The sequence below is a fragment of the Mobula birostris genome, chromosome 27 (assembly GCF_030028105.1).
Source record: "Mobula birostris isolate sMobBir1 chromosome 27, sMobBir1.hap1, whole genome shotgun sequence".
In the NCBI taxonomy this organism is placed as follows: Eukaryota; Metazoa; Chordata; class Chondrichthyes; order Myliobatiformes; family Myliobatidae; genus Mobula; species Mobula birostris.
The window spans coordinates 7,419,586-7,445,529 of NC_092396.1; the positions used below are offsets into that span (position 1 = coordinate 7,419,586).

Genomic DNA, 25,944 nt, shown 5'->3' on the forward strand with positions numbered 1-25,944 from the left:
CAGCATCAAGCTGCCATGGCTTAGAACTGTGTCTGTGAGCATCTGTGCTTTATGTCGATGTATTTTGTGCATCCGTTAGCTAGATGTGTCCTAAGGTATCAGAAAAGCCTAAGAGAGCTCATAAGGGCGTTACGCTTAGCGTAAAACTGGATGTAATTAAGCGTTTCGATTGTGGTGAACGAAATAAAGACATTGTGCGTGCGTTGAACTTGCCTGCATCCACCATTCATACTATTTACACGCAGAGAGAAAGATTCTTGAAAGCTGCTGATGTTACTATTGGTTCTGCTAGTAGCAAAGTGGCCTCTTTTAGTCGGCATCTAGCCTATTGCTTGAGTGGATTGATGGGTGTAATAACGATAGCGAACGGCCCGAAAGTGAAGTCGTAAGTGAAACTACGCTGTACATACATTATTTCTATTTTATATAGACTGTGTATTTATCATATCATTCCTGCTTTTACCATATGTTAGTGTTATTTTAGGTTTTATGTGTTATTTTGTATGATTTGGTAGGTCATTTTTTGGGTCTGGGAACGGTCAAAAATTTTTTTAATTTAAATTAATGGTAATTGCTTCTTCGCTGTACGCCATTTCAGCTTACAAAAAGTTTCATAGGAACGCTCGACTTTTGGATAGCGGGGAAAACCTGTATATTAAATTAAACTCCTACTATATAGATTCTCAAGTTGCTACTGATTGCATAATGTGTGATTTTTTTTCTTCCAGAGAATTTGTCAGCATGTTTTGGCATTGTGGCGATTAAAGCAATGTGAGGTATGCTAGTTTATTGCATTATACAAGTTTTTAAAATTGCTGACTGTGGAATGTTCTATTTGGGAAACTGTAAACTGAGTGTTTTGTTGGGGTAATCGTGATTCTGATTGATACAGTAAAGGCCAAGTGGTCATTTTTTTCAATGATGATTAATAACCAAGGATTGAAATGTCTCATACCAGAAGACCCGCATTTAAAGTGAGGGAGGGGGTTATTTCAAACGAGAGGAGGGGGCTTTTTTTTTTGTTGGGGGGAGAGGGTGGTGGGTGCCTGGAATGTGTTGTCTGGGATGCTGGTAGAGGCAGAAACATTAGGGATTTTTAAGGAATGTTTAGATAGGCACATGAATGTGAGGAAAGTGGAAGGAGATGGATATTGTGTAGGCAGAAGAGATCAGATAGCAATTGGATTACTAATTTAATTGGTTTGGCACAACATTGTGGCTGAAAGGCCTGTTTCTGTGTTCTGAGTCTTGTAGTGCAAAGGAATGGATTAGGATTCAAGTTTAAAGAATTTTTTCTAAATCTTGTAAATGAATGCATTGTAACCTAATTTCTCAAGATGTTCTAGAGTCTATACTTAATGGGGGTGGCTTTAGGGATAGTAAACACCAGTTATCATTCAAATTCTGGATTCTGCAATTCCTTAGAAGGTTTTAAATGTAAGCTCACTTTGTAAGGGAGAGAACTCGGTGATATTTTTCTGTTCCAATGTCTGTAATGAGGGATTTAATTACAAAAAGTTAGGATTTGAGCGAATTCAACATGGATTTATGAAATGACTTGTGTTTGGAAAAATCCACTGGAGTTCTTCTGAATATATCCTTGCAGCATGGTTAACAAGAACCAGTCAGGATGCACTTGGGTTTCATAACTTTAAGGTCCTAAGCTGAAGGTTAATCTACAGAATAGGTGGAGAGTTATTTGACACTGAGAAATGCCTATTGCATAAGTCAGAGTGTAAATAAGTGAGTCTTTCTCAGATGGGCAACCTGTATGAAATGGGGTACTGCAGGAATCTATGCATGGAGCCCTGGCTGTTCATTATTTTTATCAACAATTTGACATTTGGTCTCTTTTGCCATATTTCCTAGTTTGACTGAATATTACCTATACAACTTGTCCCACAATCAACATCTGTTTGATACTACTTTTTAATTTGCTTTTGTACTTCAGGAAGTAAGGATACATATCCACCATCACCTGGTGCTTTGACCAATCTGAGAAAGTTTGAGGTTGAGGAGATCAAAAGTCCTGGTTCAAAGGTTTGGTTGTTTGACTTTTTGCTCTTGACATTTAACCATGGGGCAAAGAGTTGCCGTTGGACTCAAGACTGTGGATGTGCGGGATCCTTACCGGCCTCTTCGGCATGAGCAGCAGGGACTTGACTATTGTAAGCCAGCTCGGCTGGACATGCTATTGGACATGCCACCAGTTTCTTGTGATGTCCAGCTGTTGCACTCATGGAACAATGATGACCGATCACTGAATGTATTTGTAAAAGAAGATGATAAGTTAATATTTCACCGGCATCCTGTGGCGCAGAGTACTGACGGTATCCGAGGCAAAGTTGGATACACCAGAGGACTACATGTGTGGGAGATTACTTGGGCAATGAGACAACGGGGGACACATGCAGTAGTTGGTGTTGCTACAATAGATGCTCCTTTGCATTCTGTAGGTTACACAGCACTTGTTGGAAGTAATTGTGAATCTTGGGGTTGGGACCTTGGACGCAACAAATTATACTTTGATGGCAAAAATCAGCCGAGCCAGACTTATCCAGCGTTCTTGGAGCCCCATGAGACCTTTATTGTGCCTGATGCATTCCTGGTAGTTTTGGACATGGATGAAGGAACCTTGAGTTACATGGTGGATGGACATTATCTGGGAGTAGCATATAGAGGACTTAAAGGAAAAAAACTTTACCCCATTGTAAGTGCCGTCTGGGGTCACTGTGAAATCCGACTGCGCTACATTAATGGACTTGAACGTAAGTAATAATTTATTGTTAGACCCTTTAGTTTACAGCTTTCCTCATGCAAGGTAAGTTTTTAAAAATGTTTATAATCTGATTTCCAAATATTCTGCCACATCACAAATGCAAATTTCTCAAATCAAAGTTCAAAGTAATACGTCACCATATCCAGCCCTGATTTATTTTCTCATGGGCATTTACAAAATTACACTATAGAATCTATGAAAGACCACACCCAACAAGACGGGCAAACAATGTACAAAAGACGACAATTTGTGCAAATCCAAAAATAAATGAGCAATTAATATTGAGAGCATGAGATGAAAAGTCCTTGAAAGTGAGTCCACAGGTTGTGGGAATAGTTCAGTGATTCATTCAGGTAAGTTATCCCTCTGATACAAGAGCCTGATAGTTAATGTTAATAACTGTTCCTGACTCTGGCGGTGTGGGTCTTGAGGCTCCTGTGCCTTCCTGATGGCAGCAGTGAGAGAACAGGGCTCTCTTTAATACAATGTAAATACAATTGCAAATTCTATTTTAAATGAGACTGAGTTGATGTTCATATCAGTCATACTTTGAGTGGTCACTTTTTTCCCCTAATGTGGCCATTTTTACTTGTTCAATAGGCAATGTGATAAGCCTCCAACACCACTGTTTATTATCATTAAATCATCTGGGTGAATGCTGGATGTTAGGTTTGTTTTGATTCTATGGGTTGGGTTTTTAATTACAGTCTGGTTTGAACGAAGTACCTCTATCCTGAGCAACACACACAAAGGAGGAACTCAGCAGGTCCAGCAGCATCTATGGAGAAGGGAGAAAAGGAGTTGATATTTTTGAGCTGATACTCACTATTCTAGGAACTTGTAGGATATGGTACTTCTAATGTAGCCTATCCAGAAAATGCCTACAGTAAATGATCAAAATATCGCCAGCATTCAGAGAGGTGATGTCCATATAGATAAAACATAGAAGACAGAATAGTACAGCACAGGAACAGGCCCCTCGGTCCACAGTGTTGTGCCGAACCAATTAAATTAGTAATCAAATGGCCAAATGCAGTGCCCATGTCCTTCCATTTTCCTCGTATGCCTATCTAAATATCTCTTGGGTCTGTAATGTATCTGCCTCAAGTAATACTGGAACTTGGTTTCATTTTCTTCCTTCTCCCATGAGCTTTGAAGTGCACAATGACCTGATTCTGGAGGCAGCAACATTCTTCCAATAACTTGCTGAAATAAAGTTTCTTATCTGCTGTGAACTTGAATGTATAGAAAGCAGAATCTGTAGATGGCCCCAACCACATGCTTCTGCTTATTTTGATGGCATCTTTTGGCAGCTTTTGTTAAAAGTTTAAGCATTTCAAAGATGAAAGTTAGGAAAGGGTTCAAGGTGAAATAGATTCTGCTGCGTGCACACACACATCCTGTGGCCACTTGATTAGGTACAGAGTAGAACCCAGTGTGGTCTTCTGCTGTTGTTGTCCATCCACTTGAAAGTTTCACATGCATGTTCAGAGATGCTCTTCTGCACACCACTGTTGTAACATGTGCTTACTTGAATTACTGTCTCCTTTCTGTCAGCTTGAACCAGCCTGGCCATTCTCCTCTGATCTCTCTCATTAGCAAGGTGTTTGGGCCCACAGAACTGCCACTCACTGGATGTTTTTGTTTTTTCACACCATTCTCTACACTCTAAAGATTGTTGTGCGTGACAATCCCAGGAAATCAGCCGTTTCTGAGTTACTCAAACCACCCCTTCCGGCACCAGTCATCATTCAACGGTCAAGGTCACTTAGATCAATTACTTCCCCATTCTGATGTTTGATCTTGAATGACAGAACCTCTTGACCATGTCTGCGTGCTTTTATGCATTGCGTTGCTGCCATATGATTGGTTGAGATATTCAACACACATGCTCATTGATGCAAATGGTGGCCACTGAGTATAGTTGCTTGAATTGAGCAATGATAAAGTAACTATTCAGAACATTAACAATCAGCTGTTTCTTTGGAGTATACTTAAACATCACAAGTTGACACTAGGGATGTAAGAATAGATTTTGGGGGAAGGTTTTTATCATTTGTTTCATCATTTCATCAGTTCTGGCCATTTCATTATGGGAGAGATGGGGAAGCTTCAGAGGGTGTAGAGGGAATTTACCAGGATGTTGCCTGCATTAGAGAGTATGTCTTATGATGATGGCTTGCTCTCTTTGGAGTGAAGGAGAATGAGAGATGATTTGATAGAGGTGTACAAGATGAGAGGCGTAGGAGAAGTGACGGCCAGAGACTTTCTCCCAGGGTGGAAATGGCTAAAATGAGAAGTGATTGGAGGAAAGTATAAGGAACATTTATTTTTTAAAAGAGTGATGGGTGTGTGAAACACCCTGTCAGGCATGGTAGTAGAGGCAGACTCATTAGGAACACTTAAGAAATTCTTATGTAGGCACATAGAAAAATGGAGGATATGTAAGAGGGAATTGTTAGATTGATCTTCAAGTAGATTTAAAAAGCCTGCACAATTTTGTGTGCCTGTACTATGCTGTACTGCACTGTTCTGTTTCCTAAACCTTTTCCCTCCACTTCATTTTCTTTTTAAGGGTGTGTCAGAGCACTTGTCTCAGCATTTGAAGACGGTTACCAGTAGTGGAGTAATGTTAAAATGGGCAGTTAGCAGTCTGGAATTAAAGCTCTGATCAGTTTGTAGAACTGGAGGTGACCTGCCAAGGGGAAGATTTGGTGGGATTTAAACATCTAGTTTGTGGCTGAGATTTTCCTTTCCTAATTGAGACCAGTGTGGTTCAGCACAGGATTGTGGAGATTAGGGAAGCAGACTATCAGCAGACCTTGGGTTGTTGGTGGGGGGTGGGGGGGGGGGGTCAGCAGACTGGTCTAAATATGGAGTGTTTGATGCATAGATTTGTCCCTGAAACCTTCAGCAGTGTACAGTTTGTGGATTTTCTTTTCTAGAAGTGACTTTCCTTTCAGAACTGTAGGTAGGTGATTTATTCAGTTCTGCTTTATATCCTGGATTCAATGATCCTTTGCCCTTGGATCTTGCTGAGAAAAATCAAAATTGTATTGTACATCATCTGGATGTGGAGACCAGTGTGAAGTTCACCACTTATTGGCTAAAGAAAGCTGTTTATCTTTTTGAGCTTAGTTGCCATTGGGTCTCTGCTGATCTTTGTAGTTGACTATCTGACAAAGCTTTGTAATCAGATGGAGGAAATTCAAATGCTTTACTTACTGGTCCAAAACTTTCAGATCAAGGTTTCCCCAAACGTTCGGTCTCTGTCACAAGGCTCCAAAACAAGATGTATGTTTAGACTGTTTAAATTGCCAAAAAGGGCTAGTGTGGTTTATTTTGAACTTTGAATTTTTTTGAAAACAGTGCAATTAGGTTTGTCTTCTGAGCAAGTATAATGCCAAAGTCATTTTGCATAGTTCCATTCTGTCACTACCAAAGAAGGTATTAGGTGCTCCTTGCCCCTTCCCTCTTCAGTCCTGATGAAGGGTTCTGGCCTGAAATGTTGACTGATCGTTTCCACGGATGCTGCCCGACCTGCTGAGTTCCTTTAACTTGTAATGAAGGTGCTCCTTCTTTTTGCTAGCCTGTAGGTCACCCTTGGGCAAGATGTAGTACCTACTTAGCTGCTCCCCCTACCCCCCCCCCACTCCACCCCCCGGATTGGGGTGACGTGAAGCCATGGGAGCAGGTGGTGGATGGTCACATGAACAGGTGATGCATATCACAAGTTCTCGTTATGCAGCCACTGATGCCAGGCAGATGATCTCTGAAGAATATTGATAATGGCTGAGGTCACCCATCTTGTACAGACATTGCCCAGAAGAAGGCAATGGCAAACCAGTTCTATAGAGAAATTTGTCAAGAACAATCATGGATAGAGACAGATGGAAGACTATGATCGCTTACATCATATGACACATCACATAATAATGATGTATTACAGGAATCTGACAGTAGCAGCCATATAACACACAGAAAATATTGGAGGAACTCGGGTTAGGCAGCGTCTATGGAAATGAATAAACAGCAGACGTTTTGGGTCAAGACTCTTCATCAGGACTAGAAAGGAAGTGGGAAGACACCTCCAGGTGGAAGGGAGGGGAAGGAGTACAAGCTGTCATATAATAGGTGACCCCTTGGGCGGGGGAGGAGGGCATCAAGTGTGGTGATGGCTGGAAAAAGTAGAGGGCTGAAGCAATCTGATAAAGGACAGTGGACCATAAAGGAAAAAAGGGACAGCAGAGGGAGATGATTGGGAGGTAAGGAGAAGATGTGAGAGGGGAGCCAGAATGGAAGAAGAGAGAAGGGAGACTTGGAGAAATTACCAGAAGTTATAGAAATCATTGTTCATGCCATCAGATTGGAGACTACCCAAACGGAATATGAGGTGCTGCTCCAGTCTGAGAGTGGGCTCATCTTGGCAGTAGAAGAGACCATAGCCATGCTGAATTCCTACAACATTACTCTGGTTTTCCAGCATCTGCAGAATATCTTGCGTTAATGACAGCCAAGTGCTGCCTAGTTACTTTTTGGAATAATGAGTGATAGTCCATAAGACTTGGCCAACCCAATACAGAAAGCCAATCATTTTCCTAAAATTGTATTCAGTGGTGAAGGTTGTTACTAGAGATGTTAACCAGATCACTTCAGTTAACTTGACATCTGCTTGGATTTGAATCTGAATTTACAATACTTCACTTTCATCCCTTGTTTGCATGAGGTTAGATTTGTTCTCTTCTCCTGTTGCTTGCAATTTGACTTCAACATATTGGAATACATTTTGAAAGGCCCAGATAAAGTGGACGGGCAGAGGCTGTTTCCAATCATGTGAGAGTTGAGAACCAGCAGGCACAACCTTAATACAGAGAGGTCCCTCCAGAACAAAGATAAGGAAAATTTCTTTAGCCGGAAGGTGGTGAGCCTGTGGAATTCATGGCCACAGATGGCCGAGGGGGGGCCAAGTCATTGGGTGTATTTAAAGTGGAGGTTGATAGGATTTTGATTAATAAGGGAGTCACAGGTTACAGGAAGAAGGCAAGAGAATGGCATGGGGCACGATTAATCGACCATGATGGAATGACAAAAGGCTTGATGGGCTGAATAGCCTAATTCGGCTTCTGTCTAATGGCCTTTTTTCAGTCGGGGATCCCTTGTTGTTAATATGGCTGAGGCAAGTGGGTGAAACTGGTGCGATTGATTTGAAGATGCAGAACAATTTAAAATGGCAACACACATAAAAGTTGCTGCCTGGCCTGCTGCGTTCACCAGCAACTTTTATGTGTGTTGCTTGAATTTCCAGCATCTGCAGAATTCCTGTTGTTTGAATTTAAAATGGCACATATTTTAACTGCAAGTAAAAGCCAAGCATTCTCAAGATGCAAGTTTAAAGTCAGGAAAGTAGCCCCAGTTGTGACTTCTACATAGAACAGAAATATTTCTAATAAAAAGCTTGAAGGCTACATACACATTGAAGCCAATGAGGACAATGGGAAACTAGGCATGTGCAACATTTACGCCAGCAATGGTGGGACAAATAAAGTAAGGTTAAGTCAAAGTAAATTTAATATCAAAGTACATATATTATGTCACTGTATACTACCTTGAGATTAGTTTTCTTGTGGGCATTTACTGGAAAATAAAGAAATACAATAAAATTTATGAAAAGCCACAAAGACTGACACAACCAATATGCAAAACACAAATTGGACAATTAAAAAAAAAAAAAAATGAATACTACTAAAAACATAGTCTAAACAATACTAAGAATGACTTGTAGAGTCCTTGAAGTGAGTCTGTAGATTGTGGAAACAGTTCAGTGTTGGAGTGAAGATATCCACGCTGGTTCAGGAGCTTAATGGTTGTAGAGTAAGTGGTCATTGCATTGACTTTTCTGTAGAGCAACAAGTTTAATTTCAGACTAAGATTTATTCTGAAAATGCATGAACGTGAAGATTTGTTCTAGGAACTGGACAAGATTTTGACAGTTTTCAAGCAGAACAACTACTAGACCATAGGACATCGGAGCTGAATTAGGCCATTCAGCCCATAGATTATGCTTTGCTATTCCATCGTGGCTGATTTATTATCTCTCTCAACCCCATTCTTCTGCCTTCTCCCTGTAACCTTTCACAGACTTGCTAATCAAGAACTCATTAACCTTTCTTTTAATGTACCCAATGATTTGTCCTTCACAGCCGTCTGTAGCAGGCAATTTCCAGATTCACCATCCTCTGAAGAAAGAAATTCCTTTTCAACTCTATTCTAAAGGGATGTCCTTGCTTTCTGAGGCTGTGTCCTCTGGTCCTAAACTCTCTCACATCTGCTCTGTTTAGGCCTTTCAATAGCCAATAGATTTCAATGTCATTCCCTTCTCCCCCACCCCCTCCCATTCTTAACTTCAGTGAGTACAGGCCCAGAGCCATCAAACGCTCCTCACATGTTAACCCTTTCATTCCCAGGATTGTTAACTCCAGTTAGTTAATAGTTGCAATTAACTTTACTGATCTACCACCAACAAAGCTCAGTATTGAAGATTGAACCTAGATGAGGAAGATTTTCAGCCTGGTCACTTAAATTTTGCTAGACATGCTATTGGGAAGTATGCAGAAACTTTCAAAGATACCAGAAGTATTACAGATTGTCTGTATTCAAGCCAGATCGAAAACCTGCACACTTTAATGCAAGTGCTTTGAAGAATTAGATTAAGGATTTTTGAAGATTAGGCAATGACTGGAATGGGAGCTGTTGTTAAAGTAGACTGTGGTGATAATACGGTTTGAGCTATGTGGAATGTATTCCCTGCATATAACACATTTCAAACAGCACCTCCAACATGAAGTATCCTAAAGCTCCTCAAAGACTTTGCACCAAGCCACTGAAGAAGCGAAAAATAAAATCCTGAACACAAGGGATTCTGCAGATGCTAGAAATCTAGAGTAACACTACAAAATGCTCAAGGAACTCAGCAGGTCAGGCAAAAAATAAAGTTCCAATTGAAATTCTGGGCTGAAATGCTTCATGAGGACTTGCAATCCTGTTTTGGTTCAGGGTGGGAGATCCAGACTGAGGCAAAGCCGTGAAATATACAGTTTGATGTGGCCAGTGACGGTGTTTCCGTTTTAATTGTTTTGCTGAATCTGGCAGTGCAGTTGTACTGTGTACAGACTGCTAGGTTAAATTTCGAGGATAAGAGGTGACTTGATAGAGGCCATTGATAGTGGACAGCCAGTGCCTTTTTCCCAGGGTGGAACTGACTAACACGAGGGGACATAATTTTAAGATGATCAGAGGAAAGTATAGGGGGATGTTTGAGGTAAGGTTTTTAAGAGGTGGGTGCATTGAACACCGTGCCGGGGGTGTTGTTAAAGGCAGATACATTAAGGACATTTAAGATACTCTTAGGCACATGGATGATAGAAAAATGGAGGGCTGTTTGGGAGGAAAGGGTTAAATTGATCTTGGAGTAGGTTAAAAGCTTCACACGGCATCGTGAGCCAAAGAGCCTGTACTGAGCCGTACTACACTCAGATCAAAGTTTGGTACAGTTAAAATTAAGGTTCTCTCTCTTTTGGAGCCAATTTAAAAATAAATAAAATAATAATAATAAATACAAAGTTATTTCTGCTTGAGGCATGACAGACCATTTATCTTACTGTGACTAAACCAAGGCTGTTAAATGGTAATGAGAATTAACCATAATGATGGGGTCAAAGAAAAAAGCTTTGAATGGGAGGATGGTTTAATTTCCAGCACTTCTGTATTTTTAATTGTGACATCAACTCTAGGTGCAATATTGAGGCACTTGTTGGCAGGCAAGCATTCTGACTAGATACAGAGTTCCTAACAGTTTTTATACCATGGACCCTTGCCATTAACAGTGGGGTCTACAGACCCCCGGTTGGGAATCCCTGATCTACGCTATATAAACCAAAGCAACTGAGCATCTACTTCTCCATGGTGTCCATGATTGATTTCTTTTTGAAAGACCTGAAGTTGTTTAGAAGCCTGTTGAAATACTGGAACAATCCTGTTTAGGTGGCATTAGCAAATATTAGATAGACAATATTAATGTTCCCTGTGGCCTGTAAATTCATGAAATCTATATACCACTATAATAAATCAACTCTAATTAGTGTATAGTGATTGTCCTGTAAACAATAGTATGTGATGACATCTAGTATTGATGACAAGTTGGAAGAAAAGCAGGGCATAGCATCATGTGCTGGCCTGAGCGCCTTCCCTTCCCTCCCCACTTTATTCTGGCTTCTCCCTTCCTTTCCAGTCCTGATGAAGGGTCTCAGCCTGAAACAACATCAGTTGTTTACTCCCCTCCATAGATGCTGCTAGACCTGAGTTCCTCCAGCATTTGCATGTTGCTGTGGATTTTCAGCAACCTGCTGAATCTCTGGTGTTCCTAATTTGTGGTTCATCCAGTACCCCAGTTTGAGTTGGTATCACTATGTTGTCAGGATATAAACTGCTTGGCCCGAAGCATCAACCGTTTATTCATTTTCATAGATGCTGTCTGACCTGCTGAGTTCCTCCAGCTCTTTGTGTATGTTACTCTCTGGATTTCCAATATCTGCAGAACTCAGTGTTAATGAAAGACGGTTCTGACTGTTCATTAGGTTGGAGTTGGTATTGTACAACCTGGTCGGCTGCAGTAGCACAAAACGTAAGAACAAGAGCAATCTCGACTCTGGTCAGTGTGACAGTTCTCAGTTCTGGATTTGTTGATATCAAACTTTAATGATGAATATGACCAGGTCTTGACTACTGTAAATGTATTTATAAATCATGTCCTTTTGGTATCCCTTTTGATTGTGGGTGACTCTTAGACATAAGCTGACTGAGGTCAAAAGTTGATGCATATCCGCAGGCTCTGCTGTGTATGAGGTAAGAGGGATTTAACTGGCTTGGCATGCAGTAGTTTTTTAAATAAAATATTTATTCATAATAAATTTATAAGAATAAACCAAACACACCTTTTCATTCTTGCATTTGTAAACAAGGTGATTAGCATTAAATTACTCTTTAAAGCAATAACACCTTTGCTGTTATTGGTTAGGGGCTGCACCAAACTTCAGTATGTTCCTCAGCCTGGATTGTGCCAGTGGGCAGCAGTCCTCGAAAGATATCACGATGTGCTGGTCGACCAAAGAGCATATTTCACCAAGGTGATCTTACAGCAGCACTTGATACCCATCTCATGGAAACAGCCTGTAGATGGAGTCCTGTTTGGGAGGAGTTGTGTGGCAGTTCCTTACATCTACGTCCACACCCTCTATGCAAACCCCTACTTCCCAAAGAGGTCAGTGACCACCTCGTCCTGCTGTATTCGTTTTCGGATCAGCTTGTGGGATTGACGTTCGAAGCATACTGGAAGGATCTGACTGGGAGGGCCATTCTCACTACCAGCCAAGTCAGGTTGTAGTGGCCAAACCAATTGCCACTGCTGGTGAATCCCACGGATTTGTTCTACTTGCACCACACATCCTCAGCTCTAATAATGATTGCTCCAGAAGTCGAAGATGTGCATTCAATTCGTTATTAACAATTAGCAAACATACAATCTTGAAGTGATGAAACTTGAGCATACCCAAGTGTAAGTCGAGTGTAATTCAGCACTCAACAAAAGATATGGCTTCAGTCAGCCCTCAACTGCATACTGCACAGAACAAAACACGAATGTGTAACTTTTTTCCCTTCACTTTTGCCGCTCCCCGACTCATGTGACTTGTTACCATAATAAATGTGCAACACAGAATACAGTGCAGATGGAGAACAGATGTGTGTCTCCTACACGGGTCTTGGTGTTTGTTGATGAGTTCTGGCAATGAGTCATTCTGCCAGATGGTCTGGACAGTCCACTTGGGTAACCACCCCACTGAGCCCTTCTACAGGGTCTGCAGGATGTTCTGTGCTGGCCACTGCCTGATGGATTTGTCATCAAAGGTGTTGGTTTGGAAGAACTTTTCCATGAATGACAGGTAATGTGGTAGGTGACTGCAGAGCAACTGGGCCGATCTCATCAGTCAACATTGGGGACAGATAGTTCCTCACGCATGGTGGCACTTGGTACCCATGTACTTCGGTTCCACACACGGTCTGAGGCAGCCACATACAACTGGTCGCAAGGATGAGGGGTGACATTGGGTACAATATTGTTCCCCTTGTTCAAAGGTGTGTGCATCGTAACTTGCTCCATCATGGATCCCCAGATGAACCTGAATGTGGCCAGGTGATTTCTGAGATGGGGTGCAGGGGACAGGCCACATCTGCTCCAAGTACAGCAGCCCTGATGAGTTCAAATTCTTCCTAGTTACTGAGAGTGAGTGTCTCCCCACAGTCCCAATTTCTATTTGACCCTGTTAATCTTCTGCCAATTCCTGTTACTTGACTTGGTCCCTCTACCAGATCCCCAGCACCTTCAGTAGATGGAGGATAATATGGTATGTTCATTTCTTCCTGGGTTTTCTCATACTCCAAATGTAATGCTGTATCCTCTGCACTGTTCCCCTCCCCCTGCCCCCTTTACATTGTCAGGGCTAGGAATTTTCCAAGTCAGTGAGGATGTTATTTAATCTCTGCAGAAAACATTGTGCTCTCTCCCAGTGTAAGGATTGAAGGATGCTCAATGTGTTGCTGTGATGGAGTTCAGTCATTTATATCTGGTATCAGGCATGTAAATTTTGTGGCCAGCCCACTGGAGCCAGCTGATTATAATTACTGATACTGGTAATGTTGCTCTGGGAGAGGTGCTGAAAAATGATTCAGCTATTTCTTTTGAATTTCTGTACTGAATCACTCTAGATTTGCTGATTTTTATACTTTGCATTGTTCATAAGAGTTACACTTGTGATTAGGCTTTGATCCAACATGTCTGGTTTAGAACATAGTCCACAATGTTATGTCAATCCAATTAATAGGTAATTGAATGGCCAACTGTACTAATCTCTTCTGCCTACACAATGTCCTTATTCTTCCTCACATTCATGTTCCTATCTAACATCTCTTAAAAGTCCCAAATGTATCTACCTCATCCACCACCCCGGGCACAGCACCTATCACTCCGTGTGTTTAACTTACCTCTTACATCTTCTTTAAAATTGTCCCTCTCATCTTAAATGTACGCCCTCTGGTATTAAATATTTCAAGCCTTGAAAAAAGATCATCTCTACTTCTCATAATCTTAACCCTTCCTCGGATCTCTCTTCAGCCTCACCACTCCAGAGAAAACAACCCAACTTTGTCCAACCTCCCATTATAGCACGTGCCTCTATTCCAGGCAGCATCTGGTAAATCTCTTCTGCACCCTCTCTAAAGCCTCCACATTTTTCCCATTATGGGGTGACCAGCACTGTATACTCTAGATCCAGCCAGCCCTTTGTACCGTGCTGCCCAGCAACCCATTGACTTAATCGTAGACTAATCGCAATTATGGAAGGGCCATACAAACTCTTCACAGACAGCAGCGGAAGTTGAACCCGGGTCCCCTCTACTGTTGTGCATTGTGCAAACTACAACGCTACTGTGCTCCTCACAAGAATGCCCACAAGAAAATGAATCTTGGGGCTGTTTATGGTGACATGTATGTACTTTGCGTTGCCCAAAGTAAGTTTATTATCAAAGTACAAAAATCCACAAATTGTCAGTGATTCAGACAGGAATTCAAAAGAAGTGGTTAAATCATTTTATAGGACCTCACCCCATTTATCATTTTTCCTGTTTAATTTTATTTCTGGTGGCATAAAGTATTAGATGCTTTATTTGAGGTAATCCCTGGTCAGCAGGAATGCTTCAAGAGTCTGGTTTACGAAAGGACAAGGGATACCTTGGTGCAAGAGTTTTTGTACAATGTACAGTAAACTTAGAATGAGGAAGTTGGCAATATTTGCCATGAAGCAATCTGGCAGAAGGATTTATTTTGCAACATTTCCTGCTGCTGTTTCAGATGTTTATATAATTGCAGCTGTTCGTCACTCCTCATGCCTGCATATGGTCTTGAGCAAGCCTGATTACTATAAAGACGTCAGAAATTGAAAAATTTCCTCCAGTTTTGAGGGCTGTTATGGTGATAATTGGATGTTTTAAGTGATTTTAAAGCTTTGTGATGAGAGTGGATTCTGGGAATGAAAAGGTTAATGTATGAGGAATGTTTGGTGGCTCTGGGCCTCTACTTGCTGGAGTTTAGAAGAATGGTGGGGGGGAGAGATCTTATTGAAACCTACTGAATACTGTAGGCCTAGATAGAGTAGACATGGAGAAGATTGTTCCCAATTTTGGAGCACCTTTCAGAATAGGACTTTTTCCTGTTGAGGCTGAGTGTTCCGGTCCAAGACTACCACTATAGGAAACCTCCTCTCTACGTCCACCCTATTTAGGCTTTCAATATTTGTGGTGTTTTTTTTTCAATGATACCCCCACCCTCATTCTTCTCTATCGAGTACAGGTTCAGAGCCATCAAACATTTCTCAGATGAAAGATCTCAACCCAAGTGTCAACTGCAACATTTCCCAGCCAGTTTCTATATTGGTGTTGGAGTTTTAAATATTGAAGTTATCTTTCTAGTAACTTTAATCAGAATTGGGTGCATCATAGCATTTGAAATAGCAGCGTATGTTGCAGATGTTTAACTATTGGTGTTTATTGGATTAAATAAAACTATTTAAAACAAAAAGCTGTAAGATTTGTAGCATGTGTTTTAGAATTCCTGATGTCCAACATCTGTCTTCCTCATTTCTCTGGGGTGGCACTATAGCATAGCAGTTAGCGCAACACTATTAACCGCACCAGTAACCAGGTTCAATTCCCGCCACTGCCTGTAAAGAATTTGTACATTCTCCCCCGTGACTGCATGGGTTTCCTCCCACATGCCAAAGGTGTACAGGTTAGTATGTTAATTGGTCACATGAGTGTAATTGGCTGGTGTGCTGTATCTCTAAATAAATGTCTGGAAGGGGAGCCAGGGATTCAGCATGCGAATGGGATGTACAGGCCGAGCCAGGATCCAGACTGGGCGTGTTGTGCAGCTGGGACTGGGTTTGTATACTCATGGTCAGGAATGTGGGATGGGATTTGTGGTCAGGCAGGGTCTGGAATTCTTTTATAGTTCCAGTTCACTATAAACTGGAGTTCAACATTATGCAACTGTGTAATATGCAGATTTTCCATCGAAGTGTTGACAAACATCCAGTAGTCCAGAAAATCTGCTAGTCCAGCATTTCAGAAGAGTTTATTGGAGTTTTCTTTCACTACTTGTCACTTGGTCACACTACGGGATTTAAATCGGGTTTAATATCACTGACGTACGTCACGAAAATTGTTGTTTTGAGGGAGCAATACAGTGCAATATTTAAAACTACTATAAATTGCTTTGTACTAAATTAAGTCGAGTTCTTTATGGTTTTGGTGTTTAAAGCAACAAAAACAGTTTTGTTATTGCCCTTTGAGGCAAAGGTTTGTCTGAGAATGTCAGTCAGCTTTTCTTGGCAGGATATAATGTCCTAGAGAAAAGTGACTGGACTTCAGCTGTGGAACAGTCAATTTCTCCAAGGAGTACCATTGTCAGATTGGCTGCTGCACTAAAACAGCAACCTAATCCTTGGAGGGCAATTGTAGTGTTGGGCCAAAATACACAGGTTTACATTACTCTATGAACACTGCTTGCACGTTTTCAGATTGTCTAAACTTGCCTTTGCATTCATGAAAAGAAATGGTAGAATCTGTCACAAGTACATCTTGAAATAACCTAGGAACAAATGGTGGTTGTCCCTTATTTGTTGGTTTGAACGGGTAATTATGCTCTTCATATGATTACAGTGTGCTGTCAATTGTTATGCTCCTGGCTGTTGTAAAAACCAAGCTGTCTGATTTCCAGTGCTGATGAAGATCTGAGCCGCACCACACCCCCAACGAGCTACTGGTGGTGCTGTACTGTTCCTTTCCAGTTTTGTAAAACATTGTTATATGTGCAAGTTAATGGCTGATATATTATCCCTCTCAACCCCACTCTCCTGCGTTCTCCACGTATCCTTTCGTGCCCTGACTAAACAAGAACCTGTCAACCTCTACTCAATGACTTGGCCTCCACAGCTGTCTGTGGCAATGAATTCCACAGATTCACCTCCCTCTAGCTAAAGAAATTCCTCCTCATCTCTGTTCTAAAGGGACGATTGTCTATTGAGACTGTGCCTTCTGGTGGTAGACTCCCCCACAATTGGAAATATCCTCTCCATTTCCACTCTATCCAGGTCTTTCAATATTTGATAGGTTTTAATGAGATTTCCCATCATTCTTGTGTTTACCAAACTTTTAGTGGCTCTGCAGTTTTATTGTTATGCTTAAATTATGATGTTTGCTATGTGTGCAGGTGAGGTATGACGAGCTGTTAGATTGGAGCTGGTCACTGTACACCAACTTCCTTTCGGCAGTTAAGTGGGGACCCAAAGCTTTCATGAAAGATTAAAGATTTGTTTTATTTGTCCTATGTGCATCCAAACATCAAAACATACAGTGAAATGTGTCGTACATTTCTAGTCATATCATTGAGGGTTGTGCTGGGAGCAGCCCGTAGGTGTTACCACACTTCCAGTGCCAACGTAACAAGCTAACAACTCACTAACCAAAACACTGGAGGAAACCCACACGGTCAAAGGAAGGGCACACACAACTTGCAGACAGCGGCAGGAATCTTGTATCTAGTGCTGTGAGATGTTGCTCTAACAGCTGTGCTACAGTCTTGCCCTTGTCTGAGTAACATCGGGCAAAGTGCTTTCAGGTGCAGCACCACTGTTAACTATTTGGAGTGAGGTTTCATCTGAAGTTCTCAAAGCTGATACATTTCCATTGGTGAGCTGCTGAGGGGTATTGGTCCAAGATGGGCAAACCGCGACAATTTGCCCAAAATATACTTGTGGGTCCTCAGAGGACCACAGCCTTGCCATAGTTTAGGGGCTTCTGTGCCTCAATTAACTATGTTGGCTGGAGTTGGGGCTTTATAACCGTATAACTGTTACAGCACGGAAATAGGCCATCTCGTCCCTTCTAGTCCATGCCGAATCTTTTGTGCTTTGGCTTATTTGGCATCCAAGAGCCAAAGGCTAGAGGCCAGACTAGGAGTGGTCCGCCAGACTAGGAGTGGTCCACCAGACCACCAGGCTCGGGGCTAATGACCCTGACTGGTAAAACAAAATTGTTACGGAATCAGCAATGAAGAATCCTTCTACATCCTGTGTATTCCTGAGTCTCCACCCGGGATATGCATGAGTGACAGTAGTAAAAATCAAGAGGAAGCCACTGACATGATGAAAGAAGCCCTGAACACTGCCAGAGATGGAGGAAAACACCAGGCAGCAAGTAATATTGTTGGCAAATGAACGGACCCACATCTTTCATCCACATCCAATGACAGCAAAGTCATTGATGATGATCCAATTAGCTTTCAAGTACAAGGTGTTAAACACTCAAGTTCCTTAACGATTAACATCTTACTTTTCCCTTTTCATACAAATTGGTCAAATACCTTGGTTTCTTCAATTGAGGGACACTCCACGTCTACTTCAAAAGGATGTGCATTTAGCTCCAGGCTCTACTAGGCAGCTTAATGTGAAAAAGACTAAGGAGCTGGTGGTAGACCTGAGGAGAGCTAAGGTACTGGTGACCTCTGTTTCCATCCAGGGGGTCAGTGTGGACATGGTGGAGGATTACAAATACCTGGGGATACGAATTGGGGAAAAAAAAAGAACACTGAGGCTGTCTACAAGAAGGGTCAGAGCTGTCTCCATTTCCTGAGGAGACTGAGGTCCTTTAACACCTGCCGGACGATGCTGAGGATGTTCTACAAGTCTGCGGTGGCCAGTGCTATCATGTTTGCTGTTGTGTGCTGGGGCAGCAGGCTGAGGGTAGCAGACACCAACAGAATCAACAAACTCATTTGTAAGGCCAGTGATGTTGTGGGAATGGAACTGGACTCTCTCATGGTGGTGTCTGAAAAGAGGATGCTGTCTAAGTTGCGTGCCATCTTGGTCAATGTCTTCCATCCACTTCATAATGTACTGGGTGGGCACAATACATTCAGCCAGAGACTCATTCCACCGAGATGCAGCACAGAGCGTCATAGGAAGTCATTCCTGCCTGTGGCCATCAAACTTTACAACTCCTCCCTTGGAGGGTCAGACATCCTGAGCCAATAGGCTGGTCCTGGACTTATTTCATAATTTACTGGCATAATTTACATATTACTATTTAACTATTTATGGTTCTATTACTATTTATTACTTATGGTGCAACTGTAATGAAAACCAATTTCCCCCGGGATCAATAAAGTATGACTATGACTATTTGACCTCCATTTCATAGATTTTCCATCTGCAGTACATTGCTGCTTCTCAGTGCAACTAGCTATCACGCACTGATGGATAACTGTATCACAACCTGTTGAATTGAGGGTGCTGCGTATAAATGGATGGGGACTCGATACAACTGAATCTCTAAGTTCATGTCTGAGATGTAATCTGAAATACAATGTTCTGATTTTATTGAAAAATGGACGTTCCCATAAAAGCGGGCTACGTGGCGTGTACTCACCAGTTCAGAATATCTGTGGTGGGAACTGGTGACTCTTTCAAGTCCATGATCTTGCATAATATTACTTTCCTGCATTGATGAATTTGGCATGTATCCCCAATCCCCAAAAGTAGGCACAAACCAAGTTTGAAACACTGCAAAACTCACACCATTATTGGGAGCCAGAGAAGCCTGTGTCTCTGTGCACCACCATTTTAGAACAAGTATGAGATTTAAAAGAGGTACATAAAGTGGAAGTCCAGAAAAAAATGTGGAGGGTTCCATTTGCTGGATCCATAATGAGGGTGCATGGATGAAGTACTTGGTAGGATGTCAGACTGTAGCTGATTACACTCAGTGCCCACTTTATTAGGTATCTTCTGTACTTAATAAAGTGGCCACTGAGTGTATGCTTGTAGTGTTCTTCCGCTGTAGCCCATTTACTTCAAGGTTCAGTCTGTTGTACTTTCAGAGATGCTTTTGGCACACCAGTCTTGTAGAGTGTGTGTGTGTTCTTTTTTGTTACTGTCACCTTCCTGTCAGCTTGAAACAGTCTGGCCATTCTCTTCTGACCTCTCTCATTGACAAGACATTTTCACCCACGGAATTCCTGCTCACTGGATTTTTTTTTTTGTTGTTGTTTTGTTTCTCATACTATTCTCTGTAAAGTCTAGAAACTGAAAATCCAAGAAGATCAGCAGTTTCTGAGATACTCAAACCAACCCATTGGGCACCGCAATCATTCCACAGTCAGTCACTTAGATCACATTTCTCTCCCATTCTGATGCTTGGTCTGAACAACAATTAAACCTCATTACCATTTTTATGTATTGAGTTGCTGCTGCATGATTGGCAGATTAGATGTACAGTACTGTGCAAAAGTCTTATACCCTAGAATTTTTTATGGTTGCAGATGGTATGGCCTCCAAGAACCTTGATCTCAACCTCATCCAGGCTGTCTGGGGTTATGTAGAGACAGCAGCAAGTGAGATGGACAAAATCTGCAGAAGAATTGTGGCATGTTCTCCAAGATGCTTGGAACAACCGACTAGCCGATAATTATTTTTTTTCCTCTCTTGTAAAACTGCACAACTGAGTACCGAAGAGAATTGATGCAGTTTTAAAGGAAAGGGTAGTTGCACCAAATATTAATTTGATTTTGGTTTACTGCTCTTTATAGTAATTTTTTGATATTTAGAAACTTTATTTCTTTATTTTTGAAAGCATCTTTGCTTTACAGAATTATTTTTACACATGCCTAAAACTTCTGCACAGTACTATACTTAGAGAGGCCACTTTATTACTTTGGAATAATGGTTTTGAGTACCATAAGAATGTAATTGTAAAACTCTGTCTGAAAAGTTATTGGGAATAGAAGTGTTTGTGAAGTGTCCTTGAAGAGCAGTGATCTATAAGGTTTGGACAGCTGGGATGTGACTGGGACCTCCAGTCACTTAGTGGTATTGAAAAGAACTAATGATAGCTTTTTGTGCATCAAACTTCTGGTTCTTTGCAGTACTTTCACATTTAGATATTTTGCATTGAGTTGGATATTAATGTACAATACCATTTGGATGTAACACCCCCCTTTCTATTTCTTTTCAGCGGAGCCATTGCCTTTGATGGATCTTTGCCGGCGTTCAGTCCGGGTTGCACTTGGCAAGGACCGCTTGAATGAAATCCCGTCACTACCACTACCAGCATCCTTGAAGAAGTACCTAATGTACCAATGACAGCAGAAGAAAAGGGCTAAAACCCTAAGAGACATTGTACACGGGCAGTTAATCAATTTATCTTCCATCCGTTATGAGATGGGCATTATTTCTACACTCTCTGGTCTTGCTTTTTCAAAACTTGAACATTTTCACCCAGTTGTTTTTGGGGCCCAGAGATTTTACAAGTTGGGAGATTTTTCTATTGGTGGAAACCTTTGCATTGGAAACTAAATGACATATCAACCAAATCCCAAAGATGTTTTTATTTTTCAATTTCAAAGGCAGCTTTCTTTTAAAAATAGTTATACTCGATATATTTCAATCTGTTAAAATAGAAAATTATTCTAGTCTTTCTGCCGTGTATTTTACTTTACAAAAAAAAAATGCTGGGCATAAAATACTCTTTAAAAGCTGCTATTGAAGTCTTTAAGGAGAAGTGTTGGGATAGTTAGGGGAGCGCAGGAGCTGGGTTGATGGTGGCAGCAGGTTTGGGGAGATTTGCATTGGAATTTTGACAGTAGGGAAAGTTTTGAAGATGGTTTGAATTCAGTGCATTGAAAAGGTGGATTTAGTCCATCAAAGGAAATTGTTAACATCTAATTCTGAATTCCTTACTCATCATAGTAATCAAATAGTAATATTAAGTTTGTCCTAGTCAGTCTTTGCAGTTGGTCTGGTTTCATTGCTATGTCTTTTGAGTAGATCCATTGCCCCTTTGTTGCCAGAGTGCACAAAATATCGAAGTTGTGAACTAAAGGAATACGGTTTCTGAATGCCAAAATCTTAATTACAAAGTCTTTTACTAGCTGCGCTGGTAGAAAACTCTACTAATTGCTACATTTTGCAAATAACTACATAAGCAGTTTATGGGGACATACCTGCCTGGTCCAAAGGTGACTCAGTACCTAATTTGTTTTAAATGTGCAATATGTAGATAAAATGGTTGTTTTTAAAACTATGGTTCAATAAAAATTAAATTCCAAGTTGGCCTCTGTATACTTTTTTTTAAAAAAATTTGGTTTGCAACAAGGTTTACTCCTTCCCCTTGCCCTGGTTGTCTTACCCGCTGACTTCTTTTTTTCCAGTCCTAATGAAGGGTCGCAGGCTGAATGGTCGACTCTTTATTCCTCTCTCTCGATGCTGCTTGACCTGCTGAGTTCCTCCAGCATTTTGTTGCGTTACTTAGAACTGAATCCTACAAATTGCTGTAAGATACTGACAGTGCCTGTGAAATATCACTGCTCTTGACCTAGGTGGTTTTGCCCTTTCATACTGTTAGTGTAGTTCAGTGTGGCATTACTAACCATTATCACCTTATCATTGCACTTGATGTCATAAACATTGACTTTTTAAGACGCTAATGAGTTTGTGCAGTTTCCTTATCACTTCAGTGGCTCGGTGGTGACCTGACCAGGAATGCAGCTGACATTTTCAGAGTCTTGTATTTCCAAGGGGGCAGGTATGTTCTGTGGAGTGTCAGAGTCACAGAGCACCACAGCACAGAAACATACTTCGTTTGACATACTGTATTATTATTCTGACAGTTCCCATCAACTTTCACCTCTATACTCCTTGCATCCATGTGCTTATCCAGGTTTCTCTTAAACGTTGAAATTGAACCCACATTCAGCACTTCTGCCGACAGTCATTCAACATTCTTGCCATCCTCTGAGCGAAGAAGTTCCCCCTCAAATATTTTATCTTTCCCCTTTAACCTATGACCACTAATTCTAGTTTCACCTAACCTCAATGGAAAAGGCCTGCTTGCATTTACCCTGTCTATACCCCTCAAATTTGTATGCCTTTTAACTTGTAATTTTATATAGTGGTAAGCAAATGCCCCCTTGTTATTCCTTGGATCTTAGGAGAATTCGACCTTTTCCTATAACTCAGGTCCTGCAACATCCTTGTACTCTTTCAGTCTTAATTGATGTCCTTTCTATAGGTTGGTGACCAGAGCTGCTTTGTATTAAACCACAAGCTCTTTAATGCAATGCACAAAAAATGCTGGAGAACTCAGCAGGTCAGGCAGCATCTGTGGACATGCTGAGTTCCTCCAGTACTGTGTTCTTACTCTGGATTTCTAACATCTGCAGAGTTGCTTGAGTCTAAGTTATTTCATGTCCCCTTTGGAAGAGGAAATCCTATACATCCAGTTAGTTTAAAGGACAGTTTTAAAAATAAGCTTTCCAACTGGCATCTGTATTTTGAATCTTTCTCCAATAGGTAAAGGCCAGAGGATAACCTGCAAAAGTTAGCTGATAGTTATAGGCAATTAGTAAGTGAATCTGTATGGTAGGTGATGTATCTACATGGTCCATTTGCTTTTTGACCAAAGCCTCCATTACTGGGTTAAGGTGATTAGCATATCATGGCTGTACTTTGATTCTTAAAGCTCAGTTTAGATTCGTGGAAACTTGTAGGTTGGTTTGCTCTGCACCTGCTAACTTAGTTATCCAGGATGTCATCTGTATGAAAGTATCTTATGATTTGGAGGGAACATTGAACAGTTGGCTTTGTCACTCTCTAATCTCTGTACAAGCAAAGTACCAGCCAAAACAGCTCTCTAGCTTCCTCTGAAGTTTGAGTTTCTCCAAAAGGAGTAGTGGTTTTTACTATGGCAAATGTTGTTGGCAGATTGACTATTCTACAAGAAAAATCAGTGTATCCATGATTTTTTTTTATCATTTCCAGTACGCAAGTGTACTGAATCCAATGCAGCACAAAAAAGTTAAAGAACATAATAAAAAATGCAAATATAAATATATAAGCTAGCTAATATACATTGATTGTATGTCCATAAATTCACACTAGGCACAGGAGTGCCTGTACATAAGGTGACTGACAGGAAGTGACATTAGTGGTGGAGGGGTGGGTTGGTGGGTGGAGGTGTTGATCAGCCTTACTGCTCGGGGAAAGTAACTGTTATTGAGCCTGGTAGTCCTGGCGTGGATGCTACGTAGCCTCATCCCGGATGGGAGGAGTGCACATGGTTGGTGAATGAGCTTGACTAGGTCAAAGCTTTGTCATCCTTTAATTTTTGTTTAATTGCACCTTAAGCAGTTTTCCAGAAAAAGTTTCTTGTGCATTCTGGATTACTACAATTGAGTTCTTTTTTCAAACTTGGGTTAGGCGTCTGATTTCAGGCAAGTGGTAAGCAATTTGTTTATGCTGATGTGAGTTGTTAATGCTTCTAATTCTTCTAACTTATTGTACTTTGACATGGTTTGAATCCTGTGCCCAGCTTAGCATATTGTACAGACTGAAGGAGTAGTTCAGTTCTGTCACCAAGCAGTCCTTGTTGGCAGAACGTGCCTTAATCTTAGGGCAGCACGTACAAAACGTGAACTTAAAACCTGTTCAGCTGACCTCAATATTTTCATTACTGCAATTTGAAAATAACATATTTGTCCTTTATGCTGTAGGTATTGTATAAACATTTAATAAAGTTTATTTAAAATGGAAAAATGTTGTATTCATTGATGCAAATGTGTGACCATCTGAGTTTGAAGAAGTGACATCGAGGGAATGGGCTGTTTTCAGTTTAATCCTACGCTGCCGTTGCACGATTCGACATTTTTTGTAATTATTCAGTGCATAAGCATAAAGGAAAATGAAATGATTGTTACTGTGGATCCGATGCAGCCTTAAAAAAAACACTAAGCACACAACGAATATAAAAGCAGCCCTATAAAACATGAAGGGTGCCTGGAGGCGGTGGAGATGTGGATGTAGTGGTGGTGGGATATGCCTATGGACTGACAAGTAGTTATCACCATCTGAATGCTCCTTGTGTTGTTGATCTGGTTTTGGTAAAGGCGAAGACTCCTCAGAAGTGCATCCTCATTACTTCTCAGAAATGAATTCAATCTCAAAACAGCTTTGTATTAAAATTTATTAAGAAATTTCCTGTTAGGATTGACTCCAAGCATTTTTTTAACTCAAAGGATGATATTAACAGTAGGTGTGTGCAAGTTTAACTTGTTAGATAATATCTACAAAGATATTTTAACTCGGCCTGGCTGTAAGAGTTCAGAGGTCCAATACTAAAGTGAACAAAAGTAAAGAAGGATTTACTACCTTGTCTGCTTGTCTCAAGGGCTGTCATTAATGTTTATTGGCCCCCTCATCTAATAAATAATTAAACTAGGAACAATGTGTGACATGGAAATTGAAATCGAAAATACACCGACCTTAACAGTAACTAAGCAAGTGGAATTAATTGGGTAAAGTCAGATATTAAATTGGTTGTTTCTCACAGTAATGAGATGAAATGAAATTGAAGTGGGAAGTGGTGGCTAATGAGGAACTCTTTCAAATTATTAACTCCTTATAACGCTTTCAAATGGTAGTAGGTTATTCCTAGATAGAACCAAAATTATCATCCAGGAGGTGGGCATAACTGTTAAAATGGATGGAAAGGATGGCATTGGAAAGGGTTCATAAGAATAATCTCAGAATTGAGAGGGTTAACACAGAGGAACATTTGATGGCTCTGGACCTGTGTCTGCTTGAGTTTAGGAGAATGAGGGGGAAGGAGGAAGAATTACGTGCTGTGTCACAGGCAGGGAACTAACCCAAGTGACCACATGGACAACAATCTCACAACCTCCAGCAGTTTGATAGAGTTGCCAATGAAAGGAGTGTTTGCTGTGAATTGCCACCATGGTTGGATAGAGCAGCCCATTACTGAGGGTCTACTGGGTGCTGTATTAAATAAGAATCAGGTTTACTATCTCTGTCATATGTCATGAAGTTTGTTGTTTTGCAGTGTAATATATATAGAGGAGGCTCACAAGAATGATCCTAGGAATGAAAAGTTCATGCATGAGAAACATTTGAAGACTCTGGACCTGTACTTGCTGGAGTTTCAAAGAA

The 25,944-nt window shown here is 41.0% G+C and overlaps 1 protein-coding gene across 1 annotated transcript in view; it reads left to right on the plus strand.

The window, feature by feature from the left end:
• The window catches only part of spsb1 (splA/ryanodine receptor domain and SOCS box containing 1), a 79,707-nt gene extending 57,658 nt beyond the window's left edge, over positions 1–22,049 (plus strand). Inside the window, exons 2-4 of the mRNA XM_072245041.1 lie at positions 729–776; positions 1,952–2,768; positions 20,957–22,049. Coding sequence (XP_072101142.1) covers positions 2,078–2,768; positions 20,957–21,084 — 819 coding nt within the window. The 5' untranslated portion in view covers positions 729–776; positions 1,952–2,077 and the 3' untranslated portion in view covers positions 21,085–22,049. The remainder of the gene's footprint in view (positions 1–728; positions 777–1,951; positions 2,769–20,956) is intronic.
• The last annotated feature ends 3,895 nt before the right edge of the window (positions 22,050–25,944 follow it).